The following is a 24234-nucleotide window of genomic DNA, read 5'->3' on the forward strand; positions in this document are numbered from 1 at the left end:
TTTAAGCTTGCAGTGAAGTTGCCAAGGTTGAACAGATGAGAAATGAAATCGCTCCCAGATGAAGCTAACTATGGAAAGCATGAGCGTTCTTAGTCTTCCACTAAAACCCATCCATTCCCATTCTGAAGTGGAAACATTCTGCTGCCAAATAACACCAAAAAGCAATTTGCATTTGCTGATAGGCCAACGTCCACAAACCTAAAAATCCACTTCTTAAATGGAAGCCTTTCTGAAGACTTAGACTACAGGATATTGGTCCTTAACAGGTCATAGCAATACAGTGTACATCATCGTAACTGCAGATAAGTAAAAAAAAAAGACCTGAAGTCGTTAAAAATTACAATTATTGTCTACAAAGATATCACACCACTGCAGCCAGCCCACCACAACGATCCTAGCCTAGATTCTAACCCCTGAAATTGCATCGGAGTGCCTGAAACGCGAGGATTTGGATCAATTGCTTTCCCCCTTTGGTCCTTGAGGGATTACAAGGAGCAGCCGCGAGCACCGCCAGCGACAACCCGCCTTTGGGGCACCCTAATCCCCCTCCCCACATCCACGGCGCCCGCGGGTAGGCGGGCTGAGGGCCGGGCTCTCCGCTAGGCCGCGTCCCCGCGCCCGGCCGTTGTTATGGCGCCGCCCCGCGCCGCCCCGCCCCGCCCCGAGCGGCCGGCGTCCCAACATGGCGGCAGGCGGCGGCTGGCCGCTGGCGTTGCTGGCGTTGCTGGCGGCGGGGGTGGCGGCGCGGCTGTACCGGGCCGGGGAGGATCCGCTGAGCGTGTTGGCGGCCGGCACGGTGCGGCGAGCGCTGCTCAACTCCTCGGCCGCCTGGGTGGTGCAGTTCTACAGCTCGTCCTGCGGACACTGCATTGCCTTCGCCCCCACCTGGCGAGCCCTGGCGGGGGACGTCAAAGGTGAGGGGGCCCGGCCCGGGCTCTGCCCCGCGGACAGCCGTTGCGAGGCCGGGCCGCCGGGGTCTCCTCCGGTGTGGGCCGCGGGGCCTGGGCTGGGCTGCGGGGCCTCCGCACGTGGGGCGCTGCGGGGCCGTGGGCGCTGCCCGGACCGCATCCCGCTGGGGAGCTGAGCTGTGAGGGGCTGTGGGGAGCAGCGGTGTGCGTCCAGGTTGAATGATTTGGGGGAACCGAGCACCGAAACGCCACCGTCTGTGTGATGGATGAGCTGTGCGGCCCCTTCCGACCCGCAGCCTTCCTCGGTTGCCCAGGTGGCACTGCAGGGTGATGGCGGGTGCACCGAGATGCCTTCCGACTGTCAGCTCTCTGAGATCTTCATCTTCTGGTTGCTTGAAAGGAAACATCCCGTTCTGAGCACAAAACACATAAATACTGCAGTGCTGGAGATGCTGCGTGTGTTTGGTGTTGGATTGTGCAAAACCAACAGAGCAGGAGTGGGTTGGAAGGGAAAAAAGAACGGCCAGGTGATAATGCAAAGAGAGACACGTGTTTTTGTGGTTATCACACCGTTCTTTTAAATGGATCGTTGGCCTCTGTGTGTCAGCAGAGGGACGCTCACACTGCTGGGTCTAAATCTGCTCGTGGGTTTCTTGGCACGTGCTGCAGTGTTCTGCTCTGTTTGTTGAGCTGATGCAGGGAACCTGCAGGGCTTGGAGGTGTTTGTAGCTGTGGTGGGGAGGTGAACTGAGACAGAATTTTGGGAGAAATTGCTCTTAATGTGGGTGTGCTAAAGGCTTTCAAACTCTACTGTGTTTTTTTACCCAAGAGATGATATCATGGTGGAGGCAGCAGTTCTGATGCGTGGATTCTAATTGAGAGGCAGTGAGGAGCTCTGGCTTCTCTGGCAGCCTTGGATGTGAGAAGCATTGATGATGAACACACAGCATAGGTCAGTGTTAGATGTGCAGGGTTCTAGATGCACAGAAATGGACCTGCCAGAGTAAGGCCCTGGGGTGTTTGTCATGTGCTGGACCGAGCAGAAACTCAAAGAGCAAGAAACAGAGCAGCACTGGTTTCATAGCATTTCAGGGACTTGTTATTTTCATGGCTTTTCTTGTTTGTATAAGCTGTAGCGTGTTGTTTTTTTGTTTTTTTTTTGTTTTTTTGCTTCTTTACATAAGCTTGTATAACATTTTCACCTTGTAATTGGATTGCCTTGAGGCCAAAATAGTATTAGACCTGTTTTTAAACACATGAAAGAGCCAGGAGGTGTGTGGGCATTGCAGTGGAGATCATGAAGAGCTGAAAGTGAGCGGAGCTCTTCTCAAAATGAAATGCTTATGTTTTACTGCAGTGGTGTGATATCTTTGTAGACAATAATTGTAATTTTTAACGACTTCAGGTCCTTGTTTTCTTACTTATCTGCAGTTACGATGATGTACACTGTATTGCTATGACCTGTTAAGGACCAATATCCTGTAGTCTAAGTCTTCAGAAAGGCTTCCATTTAAGAAGTGGATTTTTAGGTTTGTGGACGTTGGCCTATCAGCAAATGCAAATTGCTTTTTGGTGTTATTTGGTAGCAGAATGTTTCCACTTCAGAATGGGAATGGATGGGTTTTAGTGGAAGACTAAGAACGCTCATGCTTTCCCTAGTTAGCTTCATCTAGGAGCGATTTCATTTCTCATCTGTTCAACCTTGGCAACTTCACTGCAAGCTTAAAGATGGTGCTTCTGAGAATGAGGAGCAGAGCATGCTTTGTTTGCAGTTTTTGTTTTGATGCTTTCTCTCAGAATAGGCTCAGAGTTGTCACTGCTGCATCCCTAACCACACATTTAGCTTTATTACAGTTTACTTCTGGTAACTTAAAAGATGGTTGCATGTACCCACCAGAATGTCTGTGGGCTGGAATTATATGTAGTGGTTTTCTCTGCAGAAGTGACAAATCCTTAGAGATCCCACATACAACCCTTGAATTATGCAGAAATAATCCACTTCTCTGCACAGTTGTCCCAAATCCAGCAACATTTTCCTTCCAGAAATTGTTTTGGGAAACTACAGAAACGTTGCTGTTGTGCTGGAAGCAGTCTAGATGGGAAATGATAGTGCTATTTAAAAACTCAGCAGTGTTTTCTTTGAAACAAATCTACATTGCGTTGCCAATATAGGCTGTGTACTGCAGCAGTTTCCATGTCTCTTAGAAACAAGGAGCTCCTCGCTAAGCAGAAGCAAATGCTGAGCAGCATACACCCCAGCTGGTGCTCTTTAACCCAAGTGTTTAGCCAGAGATGCATTTCCATTGTTGTAAGTGAGCAATTTGCATTGGGCTCGTAGTGCTTCTATTCATTGTGTGGAGGAGGATGAAGGCAGGTGGAAAAAGGAGGAGTGGTGAAAGTCGGATGGGATAGATACCCAGAAGCCAAACTTTTTTTGTTGTTGTTGTTTGTTTTGCATTTTATTTGATAAAATGGACTTTTGTATCTTTTGTGTTGGTGTGAATATGTGCCCATCTGCTCGAGGATGCTTGTAGTTACTGCTGTGCCTGTTGGGCTGTTGGCATGTTCTGAAATTCCCACTCAGCTGCCCCATCCTCCTTCAAAGACAAGGAAAGGTCAAGCTAAATTTCAACAGCAGCCAGGCATCCAATCAAACCTTGAACTTGATGAAGCTTTTGGGCTCTTTGCTATAAAAGCAAATTTAATTTTAGTGCTTATTTTATATTTTATTGATCCCTGGGAGTTATGGTGCGTCTTCAAATTCTGCCCACAGCTGTTTTGATTCAGCTTAGCCATAAAAAGTAACTGCATAAGGGAGTCTCTTGGAGCAGTTCTTCCTTAAAGTGATTGCTGCAGCAGAGCAGAGCTGGCAAAATGAGAAGGAAAAAGCTATGAATGAATCGAAAGCTTTTATTGAAGTTATGTAGGTGCATTTATGGAAATACTTCAACCCTTGTGGTTACTCCTATGAAACATTTATAAAGGAAATTAGGAAATTTAGTGATGTGGGGACCCAACTCTGTAGCACTCCAGTTAAATCTCGGGTATTTTAGAAGCATATCCTGAGTGCACCTGAGGAGCAGTAAAAAGTAAAGACAGCTTTCAGTGGGCAAAATGTAAGTGTTGGGGTGAATGCAGATCTGGAGGCCTCTGAGAACATTGTGAGTTCAGTAAGCAGTGAGCCTGTGTGAAAATTAACTGCGATACCAGGTGCATCAAATGTGCAATTTAGTAATTGTCAGCCACGTGGATGGGAAACTATTGGATTTATTTTATCCATTTAAATATGCTCCACATGCTTAGCTGATAGGAAAAGCTGCGGAACTGATTTGGTACCTTCTGTTGGGTTGGACCCTATTTCATCTTCTTGGACTCAATTAGAAAAAAATCTTCAGTCCTATAATTGTCACATTGTATGTTGAGATTTCTTCTTATTTAGATGTATTGGGAATACTGCTGCAGCTTCAAAGAAACAGAAGCCCAGCCAGCCAGGGAGGTTTTAGTTGTTTCAATGACCTTCATTCATCTTGAGGATAGAAATGGCCTGTGAACAAGGACCAACTTAAGGGTTGGTTTCTGTGCTACTGGCATCTGTCAGAGTTGTGGAGTTGATATCCTTGGGAACCAGGCCAGTCTGCCTGCTGGGATCTGTGGTTGCTTCTGCTGAAAATGGAAATATATTTTTGTTTTCAGACTGGGAGTCTGCAATTAGAATTGGTGTGCTGGATTGCGGGGAAGAAGAGAACTATGAGACATGCAAGGAGTATGGGATCCACTTCTATCCAACTGTAAGGGTAAGTGCCATGATGTATTTATGGTCTTAGGTAAATTATGTGTGTTTTATGATAACTAAAACTTATAAATCAACTTATTTGCTGAGAGTATTTACTAGAAATTCTGATGCTCTACCCAGATCTTTGGAACTCATAGGCTAGGAGTAAAAACTATTTCATGAATGGAGGCATAGAAATGTTTTGTAATACAGCTGTAAAAACTAAAAACAACTGTGTGAAACCAGAGCTTTTGTCTTTAAAAGCGACTTTTAAAAATCATTAATACTTTTCTTTTTCTTCCCCCATAGTTCTTCAGAGCATTTACAAAGCAGTTTACGACTGGAGAAAACTACAAAGGTAGGAATATCCTACTATAACTGTGAGTTGCCCTCATTTTGGGGGAGGGGGGGAAGTCCCAAAGGACAAAACCAGCCCACATCTCTGTAGCCTGAGATGCAGTTTGCTCAGTCGTGGCTCTGGTGCCTTTTGAACTGCCAGTCAGTTTCCAGGCATCCTGAATTTCATTGGGGGAACCCCCACTCAGATGTTGACTAACTGAAAGCAGGCTTATCCCCTGTGTTTGACAGGATCACAGCTTGAGGTGGTTTGTCTGGGGACAAAAGTGATGTTGTCTTTTCTAATGGATTAACATTTAAAAGGCCAAAGGTCAGAAGAAGGACCACCTGCACCATTAACCCTTTGTGTAGAATTAGACTGTGCCTGTACCTGTTACTTCTGGTATTTGTGAGACCTCCTGCATCTTGATTTATTCCTTTTAAAGCTGATAAAATGATCTCGCAGGTCAGTTATTCCGTTCTGTTATGTGGCTTTGTAAGTTCACCTGTCCCATTTGCTATGAATGCCACACATCTGCAGTTCTTAATCCATCACGAATATCCTTATTGAAAAAAGGCTACTAGAATCTCCCACTGCAACTGCTGTGGGATCAAGCACACGTTTGGAATGAAACGTTGTTTTGACAGAGAACCAGCAAGGCAAGCAGATAGATTTGTGAGTCTTGATATTTTATAGATTTTGGGAGGGGTTGATAGTTTTTAAGTTCTCTTTTCAACCTTAAATTGCAATCTTACAATTAAATCCTTGGTACCTGTTCATCAGGCAGAAAACAGTGCCTCTTTTTCCCAGTCTGAATGTGAAACAAATAAAAACCAAAAATGCTGCAGGAAAGTATGAGAGTGTATGAAAACCTGCACCTGAAGTGTTTGCTACCAGTTGTCTGAAGCACTGCATGTTTTTGTACCTTGGACTCAGCAGGAGCGGATCGTGAGCTGCAAACAGTTCGCCAGATGATGGTTGACTTCTTGCAGAACCATTCCCAAGAGTCAAGACCTCCTGCTTGCCCACCACTGGATCCAGTTTCGTAAGTACCTTGTTTAAAGTGCAGTTAATGTATGTCTGCTGTGTTAATTAAATATAATATAGATAGTCTTATTAAAGTATGTTGTTATCAATACTACTACAAGATAGTAGAAGGAAGTTCTGTTGGTTACAGTGAGCTTATTGCATTCTCCTGTGCTAAATGCTTTATCTTTTCATGAAAGGTCCAGTGATGTTACTTCTCTCTTCGACAAGAAAGCCCCTCATTATACTGCTGTTGTGGTTGAAAGTAATAACTCCTACATTGGCCGAGAGGTAATGCATGATTTATGACACAGTGAGTATGAAAGGGTGTTATTATAAAACAGCTGAGTTTTATATTAGTCAAGCAAGAGAACTTGTGATTCTAGGACTGGATTGAAGGATGGTCAAAGTCGGGTCATGTTTTTTGAGATATCATGAAGTCAAGTGATTGCCTAAGGCTGTTGTATTTAATTATGCAGAAGAACTTGCTTACAAATGTGCGCCGTGTTATGTTAACTTCTCTTCCCACTTGAGAGGAAGATTAATTTATCTATTTCATTGTTAGCACAATTCTTTTGTTTCAAGAGTAGGAAAATCCCAACAAAAATATTATCAGATGTTTTGTTACTGCTAGAAAAACATTCATAATATTAGTAGTTCTAATTTAAATGATAGCATGCAATTGTTTCCACTCTGAGCCACTGAGGAAGTGAAAGTCTTTGATCTTTCCTTCCCCCCCAATAAAGTATTTGATTTGGCATCATTTCACCACTTAACGAGCCTGCTGTTCGCCTAGAGCTGTTACTTTTCTCTTGCTGCCAAGATCTAGAATAAGTAAAGTAAATAAACTGCACAATTATCTAAGTATAATCTGTGCAGAAACATCCGGTGTCTGTGAAATGTTTCTAATTAGATTTGATGCCAAGATGAGTGAGTTGTGTAAGTGGAGGAGGGTATGCTGCCAAAAACAAGAATCGCTTTGAGAAGCAGACTGCTTCCAGACATTTGGTTTCTGGAAGCTGCTGTTTTGGTGCTTGTAGGCAGTACCAAAAAGGAGGTAATGATTATGAAGTTCTCTAGCATTTTGTCACACTGATTTTAATACTGTTTCCCTTTGCAGGGAAAGCAGATTGTTGTCCGAGTAAGGAGAATAGAATCTGCTTTCAGAAGGCTAAATATTTGCTAATGTTACTTAGAATTCTGTATTTATAAAGTAGCTTGATAAAATAGAAAACAACATTACTTTCAATTTTTCAGCGTTAGACAATATAGACAAACCTAATAGAAGTCACAACAGCTGAAGAAACAAAGTCCGTGCTTTTATTACTGATTAAAAGAGGGGTCTTTTAAATTACAAGTTTGAAAGTGAGGTGAAACATAGCAAAGACAATATGCACCCAAAAGGGAAAAATGTAATGGAAACTGACCTTGCACATGGAGCACAAAGCATATCTGTTGTTGCCTGTGGAATATTCCCTGCTCTATTTTGAGGTTTGAGGACATTTCATCATTCATTCTCATGTTTTCTTCAGATGTTAGAATTGAAAAGAAAAATAGCAGAATAGACCAAACAAAGAATTGAAAGTAGGAGTAAATATCTTATAGAGTAAATGTTCATCTGATATTATTGGTGTCCACGGAATACTCACAGATGCACTTTCTTGGTTTAAGAACTGTTGAGAAAACTCTTTAACAGTTTAAGAGTTGATGCACTCTGCTTACTTACCTGTCTTGTCCTGCAAGATTGGATATTCCACCAACAACGTATTTAATTTGCGTTACCTTTTTGTTACCCAGGTTATCTTAGATTTGATCCAGTATGAAAACATTGCTGTAAAGAGAGCACTGAATTTTGATAAGTCTTTCCTGGAGAAACTTGGGATTACCTCAGTCCCTTCGTGCTACCTGATGCATCCTAACGGGTCACACGGGTTGGTTAACAGGTAAGCAGTTTCTGTTTCAAGGGAACATAGGGGGATTCACCTAAGCTATAGCAACTGTTTTTTATAGCTTCCTTTTATACAAAGTAAGTTATTTTATAATCATTTTTGCACGTGCATGATGACATTGTGTCTTAGCATGTACTCAGTACACTGTGTTTGATTCCTTTGTGTTTGAAAATTGTCTGTCTTGAGCACTCTTCAGCTGTTATTGATTAATTGTGTTTAGTGGTCTCATTATACAGTTTGCTCTTTATGAATGCTTACAATATGTAGAGATGGATTATGCCAGTAGAAAGAGTTAGTATGAAAGAGTCCTGTGGCCTTATAACCTTATAACCTTGGCTTGCTTTACTGCACTGGCAAAATTATTTACTGGTAAAACTTTCTTTGAAATAGACAGTTTTGTAGTGTTTCTGTCTGGATATAGGTGGCTGCTTGTTATTTGGAGTTGCACATGCTGATAGCTGTGTGCTGTTCCTAATGAAGCATTTAATATTGTTATATATCTGTATTTTTTTTCTGTAAGAGACTTGATATTAGCTTGCTTACCATTATTGCCTTTTTATAGTTTTTGTGCCTATTGCCATGGTGTATCTGAAAGGAAAACATTTTGGAATAAAAATAAAAAAAATTAGCAGTGCATCCAAGGTCTGACAAGCTTGCTTCTAAATCAGAATGCCTGCTCCATGTGAACATTGCCTGTGTAAGGCAAGCTGCTATTTTGATGACCGTGACGTCCTTAATTCATGTGGAATTTCAAACCACTAATTGCAGTTATTTTTGTTACTATTCCTAAAATCATCACCATTTATCAAAATAGAAACGGAGAACAAAGTGAGCATGTTATAAATATACTGATTTGCTTTGGGTGTTTTATTAATCCAAGATGCAAAATAATCTGAATTTTGTCCATTTACGCCCAGTCTGAAGCCCCTGCGGTCGGTCTTTTCTTCATATCTGAAGTCGCTGCCAGGGGTAAGAAAGAAACTTCTTCCACCACTTGAGCTGCCTGCTAAAGGAAACAAAGAGGAGAGCACAGAGATCAAGCCGTGGAAGGAATTTGATAAGTAAGCAATACTGATTTTCAAATCAATGCTTGATGATTAAAATTCCATGCAGTTTCTTTTTGCCACGTAGGAAGCTGCCCTGTCATTACAAAGTTCTGCTGCAGATGAAAATGGTATTTCTTTCTATCCCATCTGATGTGGCTTGATTTGAATAGGTTGATCAGAATTTCTGATCTTCATTCTTCTGCAGAATAAAATTTAAGGCATTTATGCTTATTACTGGAGAAATTATAGCACCAAAGCTGAAAGCAGTGCTTCAGTTGTTGCTTCAGCTTGATCTGTTTCTCAGTATGTTGAGATGACACTGAATTAGTTCATTTCCAGCACCAAGGTTACAGCTTCTGCAAAGTGCAGGTAACATTTCTGTGTTGGTGAGCAGTGTTTCAATCAATTCCCTGAAAAAAATAAACAGCAAAGCAACAAGCTATAGCACATTTCTGTAGAAAGCAATTATTCTTTGTGTGTATTGGAAAGTAAGCAGTGCCCACTAAAAATGCTCAACAAATGCAAATACAGTTGAAAATGCTTAAGTCACTGTGAAAGATGCTTGCCAAACCAAATCTGATGAGGTTTATCTTTACCCTCTTTTCCCCATTCTCTGAGAGAAGGATACAAAGGCTTTGCAGAGAGATAATCCCTCAGCATCTTTAGATGGAAAAGATACAGGACTGAGTGCTTTCATTTTGTACTTATTTTCCTTTTTTGGACACTATTAGTGTCATCTTCTTTCAATGACTATTGTAAAATATTGTACATAAAACATTGTATTATTAAAACAGCTTAGTTAAATGTAGCTGCTTCCCAGCAAGCCAAAATCTTGTTGATATGAATCTCCAGTCCAAGTGTCTTCCAAATGGGCTTTTTCTGGGAGACCTTTATGCAAACCTATGGATTTATGTTTAAGAAACTTGAAGCCAGCAGAGTTTTTTCTTTTTTTTTCCCCAATTTAAGTGAGTACATTATTAACTAAGGAGATATGTCAAAGTAAGTTTGCAGTTTGAGTTGTTAAAAATGTAGATTATCATGCATTTTAATATATGTTAATTTGTGCATGTAATTTTAGAGGTGGAGGCAGCTGACTTGTTGAATGTTTGTTTTTGTTTGGCTTGGAAATCATGATCTTGTTGAGCTCTTACAAAAGTGTGAAGTTCTGTTTGTTCAGTTACATTGCTCTGCATGATACAGTGTGAAGGTTGGACTCTGAGAACATTGAAAGATAGGGTGTTTTACCTGATGCATCTTATCTGAAGTACCTCTTGTTGTAAAGACATTCGGTTGTGAGAATGAACTGTTAAAATATTTAATTTGCTTTAGCTGTCTTACTTGTACCTGTCATAAGGTGTGTAACTAAGAGCTGATGTAAATAAAACTAATTGTTTTGCAAAGAACTCTGTGTCCAAGGAGCCTGCAGCAATGCTGCTGCACTTGGGAGAGGATTTCTAGGTTCAGTCCTTTCCAGTAACGATTTTTGCCAGTCTTGCTTGCACCTCTGCTCTGTGTATCATCTGTGTATGTTAAGCAGGAGTCTCCCTTTTTTTGGTAGCATGTAATTTTACTGTTTGTGTCAGATTCTGGAGAGAAGCTGTCATTTCTACTTCCTTGCTGACAGTGGTTTGTAATTTCATTGCAAGGTGAAGCCGGCCGGGAAACAAAAAGCTTAAGTGTGGTTTTGCTTCACGGGTCTAATTTCAGAGCAGAGTGATACAGAACTTCTTCAGGAGAGTGCAGTGGGTCTCAATGAACTCGACACCATTCCCAGCACCCGAAGCAACTGCTGTATCTGCCCGTGCCTGCTGCAGGATGTACTGCAATCGTTGTGGAGTGGCAAATGTAGAGGTTTTAATGACACCTGCTATATATCGATTTTACCTTCGTGAGTGATGAGAAAATGAGTGAAAGAGCCCTGTCGTGATGTTTATGTGTGTGTTTCAGATCGAAGTTGTACATGGCTGACCTTGAATCTGGATTGCATTACTTGTTCCGGGTAGAGCTTGCTACACACAAGATGCTTGAGGGAGCTGAGCTGAAGACCTTCAAGGATTTTGTTACCATTTCTGCCAAGGTATGTGCTTCTGCTCCTTGATTATTTTAAGAAAAAAAGAAAAAAAAAGACCGACATAAAACTTACTGTGGTGTAAGCTTCTCAAAATGTCTTTCAGAATGAATTTAAATATGTGCTTTCCCAATAGCTTAAAAATAGTTTTGTGAATTTCTTGAAATGTTGTTTTTGAGTTAGTTTATGCCGTTCTGATATCCTTAAAGAGCTGAAATGCCTTTTAATTTCATCTCAGAGAGATCAAATTTGAATAAAGGTTAAGCAGCCTGCAGCATGTTGAATGAATGCTATAAATAGAGTCCATTTATCAGATCTTTGGGATAAATAGCTGTTTTAACTCAGTAAGTAAAAGTATTCACTGTTTTTTCGATTTTGCATGCTTGACAAGTAGTGTTCTATTTAGAAATTTCTAACTTCTGTCTGAATCTTGAATGTGATTGAGGTTGAGTATTTAAGAAATGAAGATGCACACACATCACCTGTAATAAAAGCAACATACGCCATCTAACTTGGAAAAAAATGAAACTTAACTTTGTAACATCAGCCTTCTGAAAGGAGCAGACTCTAGATCTACTCACTGACTGCTAACACTTGGCTTCGTTCAAAATACCTTAACCAGTCCCTGTTTAAGGGAATAATAAGGGCTGTATGATCTATTCCCAGCTATCTGGATGTATCAATCAGTTTCTTGCCCCCCTGCAGCCATCAGAGGTCAGAAATCTCTAGCTGTCCTCATTTCTTTAAGAAAGTGTGGTGGTAATCTTTCCATCATATTATCCCTAAAACATCCTCTGTTCTTCCTGATGGCTCCTGGCCAGCTTATGTCATTTGCTTCCCTGGCTATTAGTGCATAAATGGGGAATGCTGTTGCACACTCATCTCCAGATTGCCATTGTACATGGGGACTCCTGTCCTTTATTTGCATTCTTTTGTTTTGAAAAGCTTTTCTCTTGGTTCTCATACACAATTCCCACATATTGACACGTGGACTGTTTATATTTGAGGCAGTCAGAATGCTGAGTTTGCAGTGTTGGTACTGTAATTATGTGCATCTTTCTGCAGGCTCACGGCACTGGATTTCAAAGTTAAACTCTGGATCTTGCTTTCCTGTTTAACAAAGTTCCCAGCATTCAATCCATAACAACAGCTTTGTGAATCAGGACTTCCAACACTTTTTATCCTATCCTCCTGTTTAACAGTATTTAAAATGATGCTAAATTCTAAATCCAGAGGTCTGATCTCTGCCCCCCTACTAGGGAAATCTTCATTATTGTAGAATTAGATTTTATTTTTTTCTGCCATGAAATATATCCACCAGGGACACTCTGCTACTATTGTCTTTTAGATAGGAATCTGTGATATTTGGGGATTCCTACAGGAGTAAATGTGATTGTAAATGCTGGCTGCAGAACAGAAGTATGCTGTTTTAGTTGGTCAGTGGCTGCAAAGGGACTTGGATGTGCAGAGCATCTTCTGACATCTATTAAATACATGAAATGTATTTAAGACAGCAGATACAGGGACTTTGTTTCCCCTTCCTCTGGAAGGGTACTTAGAAGATGTTGTGCATACTAAATACAACAATCAATCAAGCATTTCTAGTGTATAATAATGATATGACCACTGATTTACAGTTCCTTGTGCTTGTCTGACAGAGTTTGACTGCTTTAACTTGCAAGTGAATGTAATCACCATTTCCAAACCACTTTGGAAATCACTTTTGCACATGTGAAAAGGAAAGTTATTTTTCTAGGTAACTGCCATCATCCATGCTTACAAAAACCAGAATAAAAATATTATAAGAACCAGTTGCTGTTTTATATTCAAAGAGTGAGAAAGAATTTCAGCCTTTCTTAGGTCTTATGCTCCTTAAGCTGTATGCTTAGCTGAATTGCCTTCATAGAAAATTCTGTGTAATCTGTCCAAGGTTGTTCTGCTTGAGATTGAGTACCTTCGTGCTGGTTAACATTTTGCAAATGCAGTGTGTTGAATTTTGAGAGTTACTGTGAGATAACTGATAAACTGATTTACTGGTAAACAGAACAAGCACACAACAAAAAATCTTGTCTATTAAACTTAGTGCATTTCAAAGAAAAGAAAACACATTTGGGTAAACATCAAACTGTCATGCTGCTGATGAAAGTTGTGCTTTAAAATATTACTATATTCTTTTTTCTTTTTAATATCCTCAGCTTTTTCCTGGCCGTCAGCCTGTGGTGAAGTTGTTAGAGACCTTGCAGGAGTGGCTGGTGAGCCTTCCATTAGACAAAATCCCTTATGATGCTATTCTAGATCTGGTCAACAACAAAATGCGGGTAAGCTGTTACTGGTTTCCAGTGTAAAATACAGCATTAGTAAAGGATAAGATTCTATATAAATCTAAGGCATCACTTACTGATGGTCCCTCAGCCGTAATGGAGTTATAAGAAGGTTAAAATGAGAATAAAGTGAAATCATTGCCAGGAAAAAAAAAATCCACTTGAAGAAATTGGAGTGAGAGAATTGCAGCAGACAATCCTGGCATGGTTTTATGAGCAAGCAGTTGCTGCCTTCCTTAATGTCAGCTTCAAACCATGGGAGAGCAGGAATTTTAGAATTGGCTTTATTTGCCAGCTATCAGCAGAATTCTCTTAAGATCAGAGTATAAAAGGTGGGAAATTTACCCACTGAAGGGTAAATTATTCTTCATTATTCCTATTTAATTTCCTGGCTTTGTATGGTCATTGCCAGGAATCCCATCTCAGTTTGGTAATGAAAAGCACTGTGATGGAGCTGTCTTTGCACAGGAGTTAATGTGAGTCTTTCTCCCCATGAAGTGGGGTTGCTATCTGCAGTTTGGAAAGCAGACATGTGTTTTAGGCATCAGAGAGATGAATCATTGGAAAGAAATCCCATGCAAGATTTTCATTGATAGTGATAGTTTTAAGAAGAAATAAACATTAATTTTACATCTGATCCTCTTCAGATGTTACTGCTGTAAATTCCATAGATCTTGCTGAGTGATGCACAGTTTTTATTGTGCCCGCAGAAGCTGTAACACAGCTTACAGCAGTGTGGGTGTTTTGTTTTCATACTGTGCTTAAAAAAAAAGTCTCTAGAAGTTAAGCTGCTTAAGGTATCCTGGCAGACTAATCAGACATCCCTGATGTGCATCTTGGCAGGTTTAACATCACTGACTGTGTAGTGTATGTCATGTCATGTGTTTGCAAGACAGGTGAGTTTAATAATGGGCTTTGGAGTGAAGTATCATTTCTACAAATGTTGAAGTTAATTTCGGTCCCAGAGCTGCATGTATCTGAAATATGTATTCTTTTCAGATTTCTGGGATATTTCTCACTAAGAGAATGGAGTGGGTTGGCTGTCAGGGCAGCAGGCCAGAGCTCAGAGGCTATACTTGTTCCCTTTGGAAGCTGTTTCATACCCTAACTGTGCAAGCTGCGCTGCGACCAACAGCTTTGATAAATACAGGTAAGTAGCAGTTATGTGAGGTTCTTGAAGGGGGAGGCAAAAGCACACAGCAGTTCTGGTAGTCAAGAAAATAAGTAATGGATTCAAGGAATCTTTTTCCTGTAAATTCTTTGCTAATGCATTCATGGACAGTGTCTTTCCAGGCTCAGTTGGCAGGCTTTTGCCAGCAGGGGTCAGAGCGTAGCTTTGCTGCAGTGGGAAGGCTTTGAAAGAAAGTGTGTCAGTTTGTCCTTGCTTAGAAATGTGGTAAATAAAGTAGGAAAGTACGTGACCCTGGGGAAGTGAGCAATAAAACAGGAAGGAGGGGGAGAATTTCAAAGGAAGAAATTCTGAACCACCTGAAAAGGGAGGGAGACTGGTCAGGCTGTGAGGTTGCACTGTTTATTTGAGAAGAATGAGATGAAACCACAGGGTTTAGCAGCAATAAAAGCTGGACAGCCATTAGCCAGTCCTTCTGTAATTCTATTTCAGAAATACAGAATTTCAAGACAGATCTGTTTTCAGCTGAATTCCCATAGTGCCCATTAATTGTTGCAGTGGGTGGCACTCACTCCTTTGCAAACACTTGGTAAAATCCCTTGGTTTTAGACTTGCAGTATCTTTGAAAGAGTATAAATGTTCTGATGTTGGTTCCTAATTAAGAAACGTTCTGCATAGGTAGATACTGTCTTAGCACAATGGAAAGAAAATTAATGCTGGGATATTGCTCTTCATCTGATTTTGGTCTTGTAGGATAGTGCATTGTTTACTTATTGTTCTATTTAGTTTTTGTTGTTTCAATTTCAAGGCTTTTAATGTCTTCTGCAAAGAATTCTAGATGAAGTGCTACCAGGCCATGGTAACAATAGTTTGCAGTTTTCCAGTTGTCAATTGTACATTAAATACATACATATTTCAGATTCTGGATGTGTTTATCTGTCCAGCATAGTTTGCAATCGCAGAGAAAAACTCAATTCTTAATGTTGAATGCCCTGCAAAGTAGGCATACTTTGAGTAGCTAATCTCATCATGCTGTAGGGGTTTTTTCCTCTCATTTTGCCTTGTTTTGTTTGTTATTCGTGGGACAATAGGCTGAATCTCTTTGTTGTGCTGCATGGTGTATTAGCTGAGCAGCAGCATCATGCAGCCGAATTGCCCTTTTCTGAGGCAAACTGCTGAAACTGTTTGAATCGAATTGAAAAACGTTCTGAATATCGAGGTATTACAAAATCACATCTTGCATTGCTTCCGTGTTCCAAGCTTTAGTCAGTCTGAAGTTAAAAATACACTGCAGAACCTGAGAACTCTTCGGCACACTTTAACCATCGATTTAAATCGGGCAGATATGTGATGATCACTTCTTATGGCAAAAGAATTGGGTCAGTCTGAGACTGTCGGATTATGTCTTGGGAGGTTTTCCTCTCCTTATTGCTTGTTTAAATCCCATCTACTAAAAAGCATGATGTACTCCCTAATCCTTCCCACCACAGGTAGGGTTTTATGGTTCTTGTCCACTTTAAAGATTAGGGTTACCCTGAATTGCTGTAGTTTGGGAGGAAAGAGAAAAGGAGGATTACACGATGATACATGGCAGATGTTAATAGAAGATTCATCTCTGGGCTGATAAAAGAAAAACAAACAAAATGAGCCATTTTGCAATTGTTTGTTTCCTTTTTAAACCAGCTGGATTTTTCTTGATAGTTTCCACTCCTTGCAGAGTCTGGCAGCAGCCAGCATAAACTTACCATGATTTTCTTGATCGAATGTTTTTATTGCTTTAAATTTGATGTGTTTTATTGTTGAGCTGTGTAATTTGAAGCTGCAATGAGGTGAACATCAGGGAACCCAAAGGAGCTCTGAACACAGAATTGTTCACTTCGGAGGGCGGATAGAAATCACTGCAGAAATCTCATCCTGGACATCCTTCATTTGTATGGAAGAGTTCTCAATTAATTAGATCTGTTGGTGTGGATAAGACTTGCTCGTGGATTTTTAACTGTATATCTGAATCTTTTAATCCATTGCTAAATTTGAAAGCCCTCTCTAGAAAATGAATTTTGATGGAAACTTCAAGAATGTAACATTACACAGAACAGATACGATTAAATTTGTAATTGAATCTGTTTTACATGAAGAGATTGTTTGCTGGTAGTTATTTCTTATTGATTTTTATTCCTAAATTCATAGTCAGTATATGTGATGAAACTCTTTTGTCTGAAATTCATTTCAACTTTCCAAAACACTTCTTAGCCTTTCTTGTAATACTGTAATTTAATCTGCTGTAATCTCCTAGCTTTTATTTATACACGCCTATTCAATCACAGATATGGAATGTCTGAGCAGAGATTGTTTGCTTTTCATTGGTATTAATAACATCTCTGCTCTAACTAAAGGTGTGCTATGGAGTCTCCATGTGTCTCTTACACAGGCAGCAGACAAATGCTCTGGCAGTTTTGAGTAGGTTTTGCTAAGGATTTTTTTTTTTTCTGAGCTTGTACAGAGAGCACATGTGCTCCCAGCCTCTGCTCTTCATTGCCAGAATGGGACAGAAGCACTGGAACCCTTTACCATGGATATCTATGAACCTTCCAGGTGGGTGTGTTCAGCTGCAGCAGTCAGTACTCACCCAACCTAAGACACTGCATCATGAGCTGTTTATTTTGGCAAGCATTTGGTTTTGGTGCTGATGACTACACATGTGCTTTGGACGCCTGTAAATGGGGAAGGTGGCTGGTTCTGTGCATCTGGAGGTGTTCATATCCATGGGATGAGAAGGGAACAACGTTTCCTTTCCTTTTCCCGAGGCTCACAGCACCCACTGAAGCTGTGTTTGTCCCAATGGTGCTGAATGCTTTTCTCATCTGCCTTTCTAGGTCTTGAAGACAATCCCAGAATAGTACTTGAGGTCATGCTGAGATACATCCAGCACTTCTTTGGATGCAAGGCTTGTGCTCAGCACTTTGAGGAGATGGCGAAGGAATCCATGGACTCGGTGCAAACCTTGGACAAGGCTGTTCTCTGGCTCTGGGAGAAACACAATGTAGTCAATAACAGACTTGCAGGTAAGCAGGGGAAACCCACACAGGGTAGCTGTGTCTGAAAGGCTATGGCATTTTATACAGCGTAGTTTGTAGTGGAATAAATAGGTGTGCAAATATATGTAACATGGGTTCAAACCAACAGCTGTTGTCTCAGCTTCGTGTCCCCCTATGAAATACTGACTTAAGACCAGCTCTGTAACTATGTTGGTGTACAAGGTTAACAACCTTAAAGGTGTTTGTATGCAGAGCAAGACTTACAGCATCTCAGTCAGCTTTAAAGACCAGCCTGGTAACTATTTCATGACTGAGGAATATGCACACTTGAGATACACTCCAGTAGAACAGTTTATCTCTTATGACATACAGTGAAAAAGCTTCTCAGAGATGGTGCTCCATCCGAGATGTCACCTGTTGCTTGATGAGATGCTGAATTCAAAACAAAGCCTTTTCCAAAGAGAGCAACACAGTTCAGCTACTTAGAGGATAAAAATAATTAATTTTCTTTCCATTACAGTTTAAGCAGATGTTAAAACTCATCTTCATTTTGTTCTGGAAAGATGCTGTAGAGTAGAGGGTGATAATTGAAGAGGAGGCTTTCTCAGGATAAAAGAGCCTAAACTATTACCAGATCAACAACCAAATAAAATAAAATTGCCATATGAAGAAAATCTGTTTTCCCCCACTGCCTCGATTGCTGTGTTTTCAGTGGACTAAAAATACAGCTAAAATACTGGGTTGTATTTAATCTGTTCTGTTATGGGGATATCAAATAGCTAAAGCACTAAAGAAAATTGGTTTCTCTTTGCACTTAATCCTTGGCTACTGTTATGGATCTGTGTAATGTAGCATTAGTTACAATTTAAATATGCTACGCTGTGTTTATATCGTGGTTAGGCTGAATTCCCAAGATTTATGAAGTATTAAATACTGTTGTGAGTAGAAGCAGTTGGCCTCCTTTCTCCAAGAAAGAAGTGTATGAGGAGGTATTTAAAAAAAAAAATCATCCCTGAATGTTTGCTACTATTGCCAGACAGAGCACAGGGAGTCACATCCTGCACACATGGAGCAATGTGCTGCTTTAGAGCATTCAGTCATTGGAAAACCCACATGGATATTGATTTAAATGATGCAACAGCTGGCTGAATGCACTTTTAGAAGTGTAAACGTGCTGGAGTAAATAAGTGTCAAACAATGCATTTTGAGTTTGCTGAAATTTCTCTTTGGGACAGCAACTTCTTCTAATCCCTGAAAGCTGCACCTGCATTTCTGGCAACATACATAGCTGTTAGTGAGAAATAATGTTTGAATGGTCAATGAAAGCACCTTGGCAAGACTTCAGGTGTGGGTTATGAGATTGTTGTATGTAGCTCTGCCTTACTGAATTCCTGATACAAAATGTATGTGTTCTTTTTGGCAGGGGAACACGAAGTGCAGTAAGTTTTCTGTTGGTAATCTTAACATAAGTTGTTTTTTTTCCTGTTTTCTCTACTGAAACAAAGTGGTTACAGAGTGATTTTTATTGTAAGACATCTGAAAGGCAGACTTGTGCTCTTCCATTTGAATAGCAGAGACAAATATTTGTAACAGCTTACTGCAAACCAGGCTGGAAGATTAAAGAGCATCCAGTGCAAAAGAGCATTTGTTTCAAACCATAACTCGAATTAACCCTGAAAGAACCAGCTGGGGGTGTTCTCATGCCTTCCAACATCACAGCACTTGTGAATCCTGTTGTATTGGAATTTGAATGCAGCATCTTTTAGTGAGAGAAGAGGAAAATAAGCGATAGTGTTCGTAGCTCAAAGGAGGAAGCACCTGTCAGGAAAGTCATGAATTGCTTAATTTGTGATTGCCTTCAGTTTAATACAAACATTACTGTGCTGTGGTGGTTTTTTTGGTGTTTGTTTGTTTTCCTGCCTCACTATTTCTAAATAAAATATACACTGCAGTTTCTGCTGAGGTGTCTGACAGTTCAGTGTGCCTCACTCATTCATTTCTGATGTATTTTTTGCCTTCTCTCAATTAGGTGATCTGACAGAAGACCCCAAATTTCCCAAAGTTCAGTGGCCAACTCCAGACCTCTGTCCTGCATGTCACGAGGAAATTAAAGGGTTACACAGCTGGAACGAGGCCCAAGTTCTGCAGTTCATGAAGCATCACTACGACAGTGAAAATATTCTTTATAAATACACTGAGAGCCAGACTGACTCCAGTGATACTGAACTAAAAGATGCAAGGGAGGAGAAAGACAAAAGCCTGCTGGAGAAACCGGGTGGAAATAGAGAAAATGTGGTCCTGAACCAAGAACTCATAAGAGATTCAGAATCTAAGCTGTTCAATAAGCTCCTAGGGAACCATGGACCTGCCAAAGACAGCAGTAAAAGTGCATTTGAGTCCGTGAACCATCAGGAGAGCAGGCAGTCTGTAATTTTCTTAGGGATTGGATTTTCCAACATAGACATGAGTCTGTGTGTCGTCCTGTATGTAGCATCATCCTTATTTCTGATGATCATGTACTTTTTTTTCCGAATGAGATCTAAACGGTGGAAAGTGAAGTATTATCGCCCATCTGTGTAACAGCTCCCCTTGGGAGCCAGGTGGTTGTTGTTGTTGTTGTTGTACGTGGCTGTTCAGTACCAGATACAACTTTAATATTTATGATCAGGGATTTTATATACAATATTCCTTGTTTTAAAACCCTTTCTTCCTGAGTCATTTCACAAGTGTTTTAGCTTAATATATGGCGCTTGCTGCAAGAACCCCAATCTTTCACTCTGAGGCACACAGTGCTGTCATAAAATACCCAGTGAAGGAAGCGTTGCATTTTTCAGTGAGGATTTTTCCGTGACTTACATCATTTATTCATTTGCAGAGTAAGCATGACTTTATGCAATCAGCATTGGTACCAGTGTAGGTTATGAGGTCTGCTTGAAATCAATTCTAAGCCTCTGTGACTTTCTCAAGTATTGCTCACGCTGCATACATAGAGTAGAAAGCATCTTCAAGCAGTTCTTCCATTCCCTCGTTGCAGCCAAGGATGTGTGTGCTCTGCAAGGACAGGAGACCTGGGGTGGTGTGCATCCCTGCAGGCAGCCTGATTGTGTTTGCTGATGCCATCATTCATTAAACGGAGTTCAGTGTCAGCAACAACCACCCCAGACCCGATGTTTTGTGTGCACCACTGTTGGATGTGTTAACAGAGCATTGGATGACTCATTTCTGAACTGGAGGAGCAGCTCAGTACTGAATGAGGTGTTAGCCAGCTGCCAATTCTGATGGACTCCAGTGAAGAGAAACACCGTTTTTAGTGAAGGAAACTGAGGCTGTTTGCATCAGCGTGCCAGAGCAAATGCTCAGATGTAGAAATACTACATTTCTTACAATGCTGAGTGGCTCTGTTGGGTCACAGTAATTGTTCTTCTGGAAGTCAGCATAAATGCTTTTCGGTACCACCAGTTCTGGGCTCATGGGAATGTCACCTGCTGGCTGTGAGGTCTGTGCAGAAAGTACAGCAGCCACTTCTGTTGGTGGTGTGCTGAGAGCTCTGCTGTGTGGGCCAGGGCGGGTTTTAACTGTAGGGAAGTCCAAGAGCTCTTCCATTGCTGCATGTGGCAGCAGTGGGGAGTATGGCCATTGGCTCTACAGATCTGACAGGGATCCTTGCTGACAGCTATTAGAGGGAGGCATGAAAACAGTTGTAAAATTACCATTCAGAATAGGAGTTCCTTTCTGATCTGTGGAGGATAATTCATGTTCTGGGTAGTGAAGTTTATAATCCTATCCAATGTAATTGAGCGTGTTCTAGTTATCCATTACCTAATCTTTAGTTAATCCTAATAGGTTTTGGCCTCAATGTTTTCTCGTGGCAGTGAGTTCTACAGATTAATTATGTTATATAAAAAGGGTTTTCCTTTCAATTCTGCATTTCCAACTTTTAATTTAATTGAATGTTCAGTAGCTCTTCTGTTACACGAGCAGTGAGCAGTCCCTGGCCAATTCATTCTGTTATTTGTACTGCGTGTGTCAGCCTCTTTCCGTTGTACATCCCAGCATCAAAAGCTTCAAGCTCAGCACAGAAACTCAGCAAAGATATTTTCTCATAACTAAACTTGTTTATTTACAAAATGGACTTTTTTTTCAGGCAGGTTTTTCTGCAGCTTCAACCTCCAGTAATGGAATTGAGCCTGTAAGTGTCAAAACAACTTACAGATAAGGTAACAATCCATGTAGTTGTAAACACATCAGGAAGAGCTCTCCATTCACGTGGTGCTGTTGTTCTGTGCACGTAAGGGGTGTGTGTTACCTGCAGCCCTGCACAGCCATCTGTGTGCTGGGAGCTCTGTGCCTGCAGCTGAGCACCTTCCCACGGCCGTGCTCTGTGTTGGAGAGCTCTGGTGCAAGGAGCCTTTGTGAGTTTCTTTTCTTCAGGAGTTTGTAGGGGTTCCTATGATTGTAGTGCCTGAGCTTGAACATTAAAACAACTTGTAAGCAGGTGGAAGGATGGTTAACCAGTGGTGGTTGATCTGTGCCACTGCGCTTTGAGCTGGCATCCCGTGAGAGGTCCCAGGAGGAGCTGAGCTGATGGGAAAGCCCAGACTTGTGAAGTTTAAGCTTGAAAATTGGTTCACTTCTAACTGGAGAGATCTTGGTATCGGCCAACAATCGAAACTGTTTTGCTACTCAGAACAAACCAACCTGAACTAAATCCAGAAGTACGGTAAAAGGCAGCGCAGGGAGCACCGGCTCTGGGAGATGTGGCAGTTTCCATGGGACTGCTGGGCTTCCTGCTGCCAGAGGTGTTTTGAAGCAGAACAGTCATTACTGCTGTTCAGAACTTCCTTCATGTATTACAGACCCCAGTTGGTTTGACTCGTTCATTGTATTTTCATCTACAAAGGAAAACAAAAGGCTTTGAAGGTTTGTAGAGGCAACTCTGCCATCAGAACAGCAGCAAATGTGCTGTTGGAATAAGGTTGCTTTGGTACATCCCAATAACTTCCATGACAAAATGACCAGACACGTGAATCTGCAGTGGTGTCTTTTGTTTGTTAGCATGGAAGCACGGCATGAAGGTGTTGGTTTATCTGTGCTGATGCTCTCACTTGGTGTTAGCAGTAAGCTGGTGCAGGTTTTCACTTGAATTGCTTTTACTGCCCTCATCTGGAAAGGTTTTCTTGACTTTGGACTCGGTTGTGCAAACCTTGGTTTACTTGTTTTTATTTGGTATCTTTGTCATGACTGATGTCATCCTTCTGTGCCCTTTGGTTGTCTACATGTTTTACATCTGCTGGGAGATGCCTGGTGCTGCCGCTGTGCTGGCAGGTGTCACACAGCATCTCCTTCCTTACAGTGCTTCACACCACTGTCCCCTTACTCCTGGGACTTCTGTTTCTGTGCTGTGTACCAACTTTCTGTGATGCCGTTTCCATCTGTGGCTCACACCATCCTTGGAGCAGCCGTTTCCCATCAGGATTTCTGGGCCTTCGTAATTCATGGAGCCTTCTTTGCTCTTCAGATATTTGTGAAGAGGAAATACTGAACCTGCATAGAGAGAAGGAGAAGCTTGAGTGCTGAAGAACCCCGCTGGCATCATTAGTGAAGTCTCTGGTTTACAATTTCCAGCACTGTTATCCGTCCTGTTACTGCTCAGAGCTGACTGCGATCTATGAATGGAACAAAAGCTTCCAGGTGTATTTTCTCCATCTGTGCACTGCATATCAGATGTTGGGAATATTGGATGTAACAGTTCAGTTATTTAAATGTTTTATTTATTTAGATTCAGTAATTGACGTTTTCATGTCTGTTCTGTCAGGGGTGTTTTTAAACTCTAGGAAGGAAAAGTGAATATTTTGTACCAAACTGTAAGCTGATGTGCTTGTTAAAAATACAAACATTTGGGCAAAGTGGTGCAGTTGGAGTTTTTAATCCGTGTTTTTGGGATCTCTTTAGTTAAACTCCAGTGCAGGCACAGCTTGTATGCACATCCATTTCAAATCACACCAGTTGTTTTCTGTAGGTAATGAATTTGGAAAATCTTACTCCATTTTTTTCACTGTTGCAGCCCAAATACCTTGAGGAGAAATGCAGACATTCACTTTTGGGTCTGGGTAGGGATGACCCGTCCTCACTGTCCAAAGTTAATGGGTGTGCTGCCTTGTTTCAGGTGGGTGCTGAAGGTTATCTGGGTGAGGCTTGGGCTGCTGCCCTGCCCTGCCCTGCCCTGCCCAGCTGCTTGCTGCTCATGGGGAACGGCTGCCGCACAGCGCCTGCAAGCACGCAGGCTTTTAAACTGCTTCCTTAGAGGATCAGACATAAAATCCACTTATAAACCCAAGCTTAAGAGAGGCTGCATGGGTCACTGCCTGCCCCAGGAGCTGCTCTTGGTCCTGTGGACAGCCAAATTGTTCCAGTGCTGGGGGCACTGTTACAACCCCGTGCAAGGAGCTCCATCCCTCTCCCTGTGACATCTTCCTGCAGCAGTTTCCGCAATACAGCTCAGAGCTGTCCTATGGGATGGGATCCATCCCCACCCACTCATCCACTGGCCGTGGCACCCAGCAGAGCTCGGTGTTGGTGTGAGGCTGAGCCTGGTGGGCAGGTGAAAGTCGCCATGCTGCCCTCCGCCAGGAACATATGTGTG

The 24234-nt window shown here is 41.5% G+C and overlaps 1 protein-coding gene across 2 annotated transcripts; it reads left to right on the top strand.

The window, feature by feature from the left end:
• The first annotated feature begins 633 nt into the window (after window positions 1–633).
• QSOX2 (quiescin sulfhydryl oxidase 2) lies at window positions 634–23497 on the top strand. 2 transcript variants are annotated; one of them, XM_085239258.1, is made up of 12 exons: window positions 634–914; window positions 4602–4702; window positions 4990–5038; window positions 5954–6062; window positions 6244–6334; window positions 7841–7986; window positions 8910–9053; window positions 10986–11115; window positions 13302–13424; window positions 14427–14577; window positions 17430–17618; window positions 19621–23497. In XM_085239258.1, exons 1-12 carry the CDS (start codon window positions 683–685, stop codon window positions 20169–20171), a joined length of 2016 nt encoding a protein of 671 aa, XP_085095384.1. In that variant the 5' UTR covers window positions 634–682; the 3' UTR covers window positions 20172–23497. The 2 variants fall into 2 exon arrangements, with proteins under 2 accessions (XP_085095384.1, XP_085095385.1); XM_085239259.1 differs by having other exon boundaries at window positions 635–914; window positions 5957–6062.
• The last annotated feature ends 737 nt before the right edge of the window (window positions 23498–24234 follow it).

This window comes from Meleagris gallopavo, chromosome 19, assembly GCF_905368555.1.
Source record: "Meleagris gallopavo chromosome 19, MGAL_WU_HG_1.1, whole genome shotgun sequence".
NCBI classification, from domain to species: domain Eukaryota; kingdom Metazoa; phylum Chordata; class Aves; order Galliformes; family Phasianidae; genus Meleagris; species Meleagris gallopavo.

Bases quoted from the DNA above. Each gene is read 5' to 3' on its own strand.
- QSOX2 (XM_085239258.1), top strand. From the start codon at position 683: ATGGCGGCAGGCGGCGGCTGGCCGCTGGCGTTGCTGGCGTTGCTGGCG. The intron at 915-4,601 runs GTGAGGGGGCCC...TTTTGTTTTCAG, and splicing joins CCTGGCGGGGGACGTCAAAG to ACTGGGAGTCTGCAATTAGA. The intron at 9,054-10,985 runs GTAAGCAATACT...TGTGTGTTTCAG, and splicing joins CCGTGGAAGGAATTTGATAA to ATCGAAGTTGTACATGGCTG.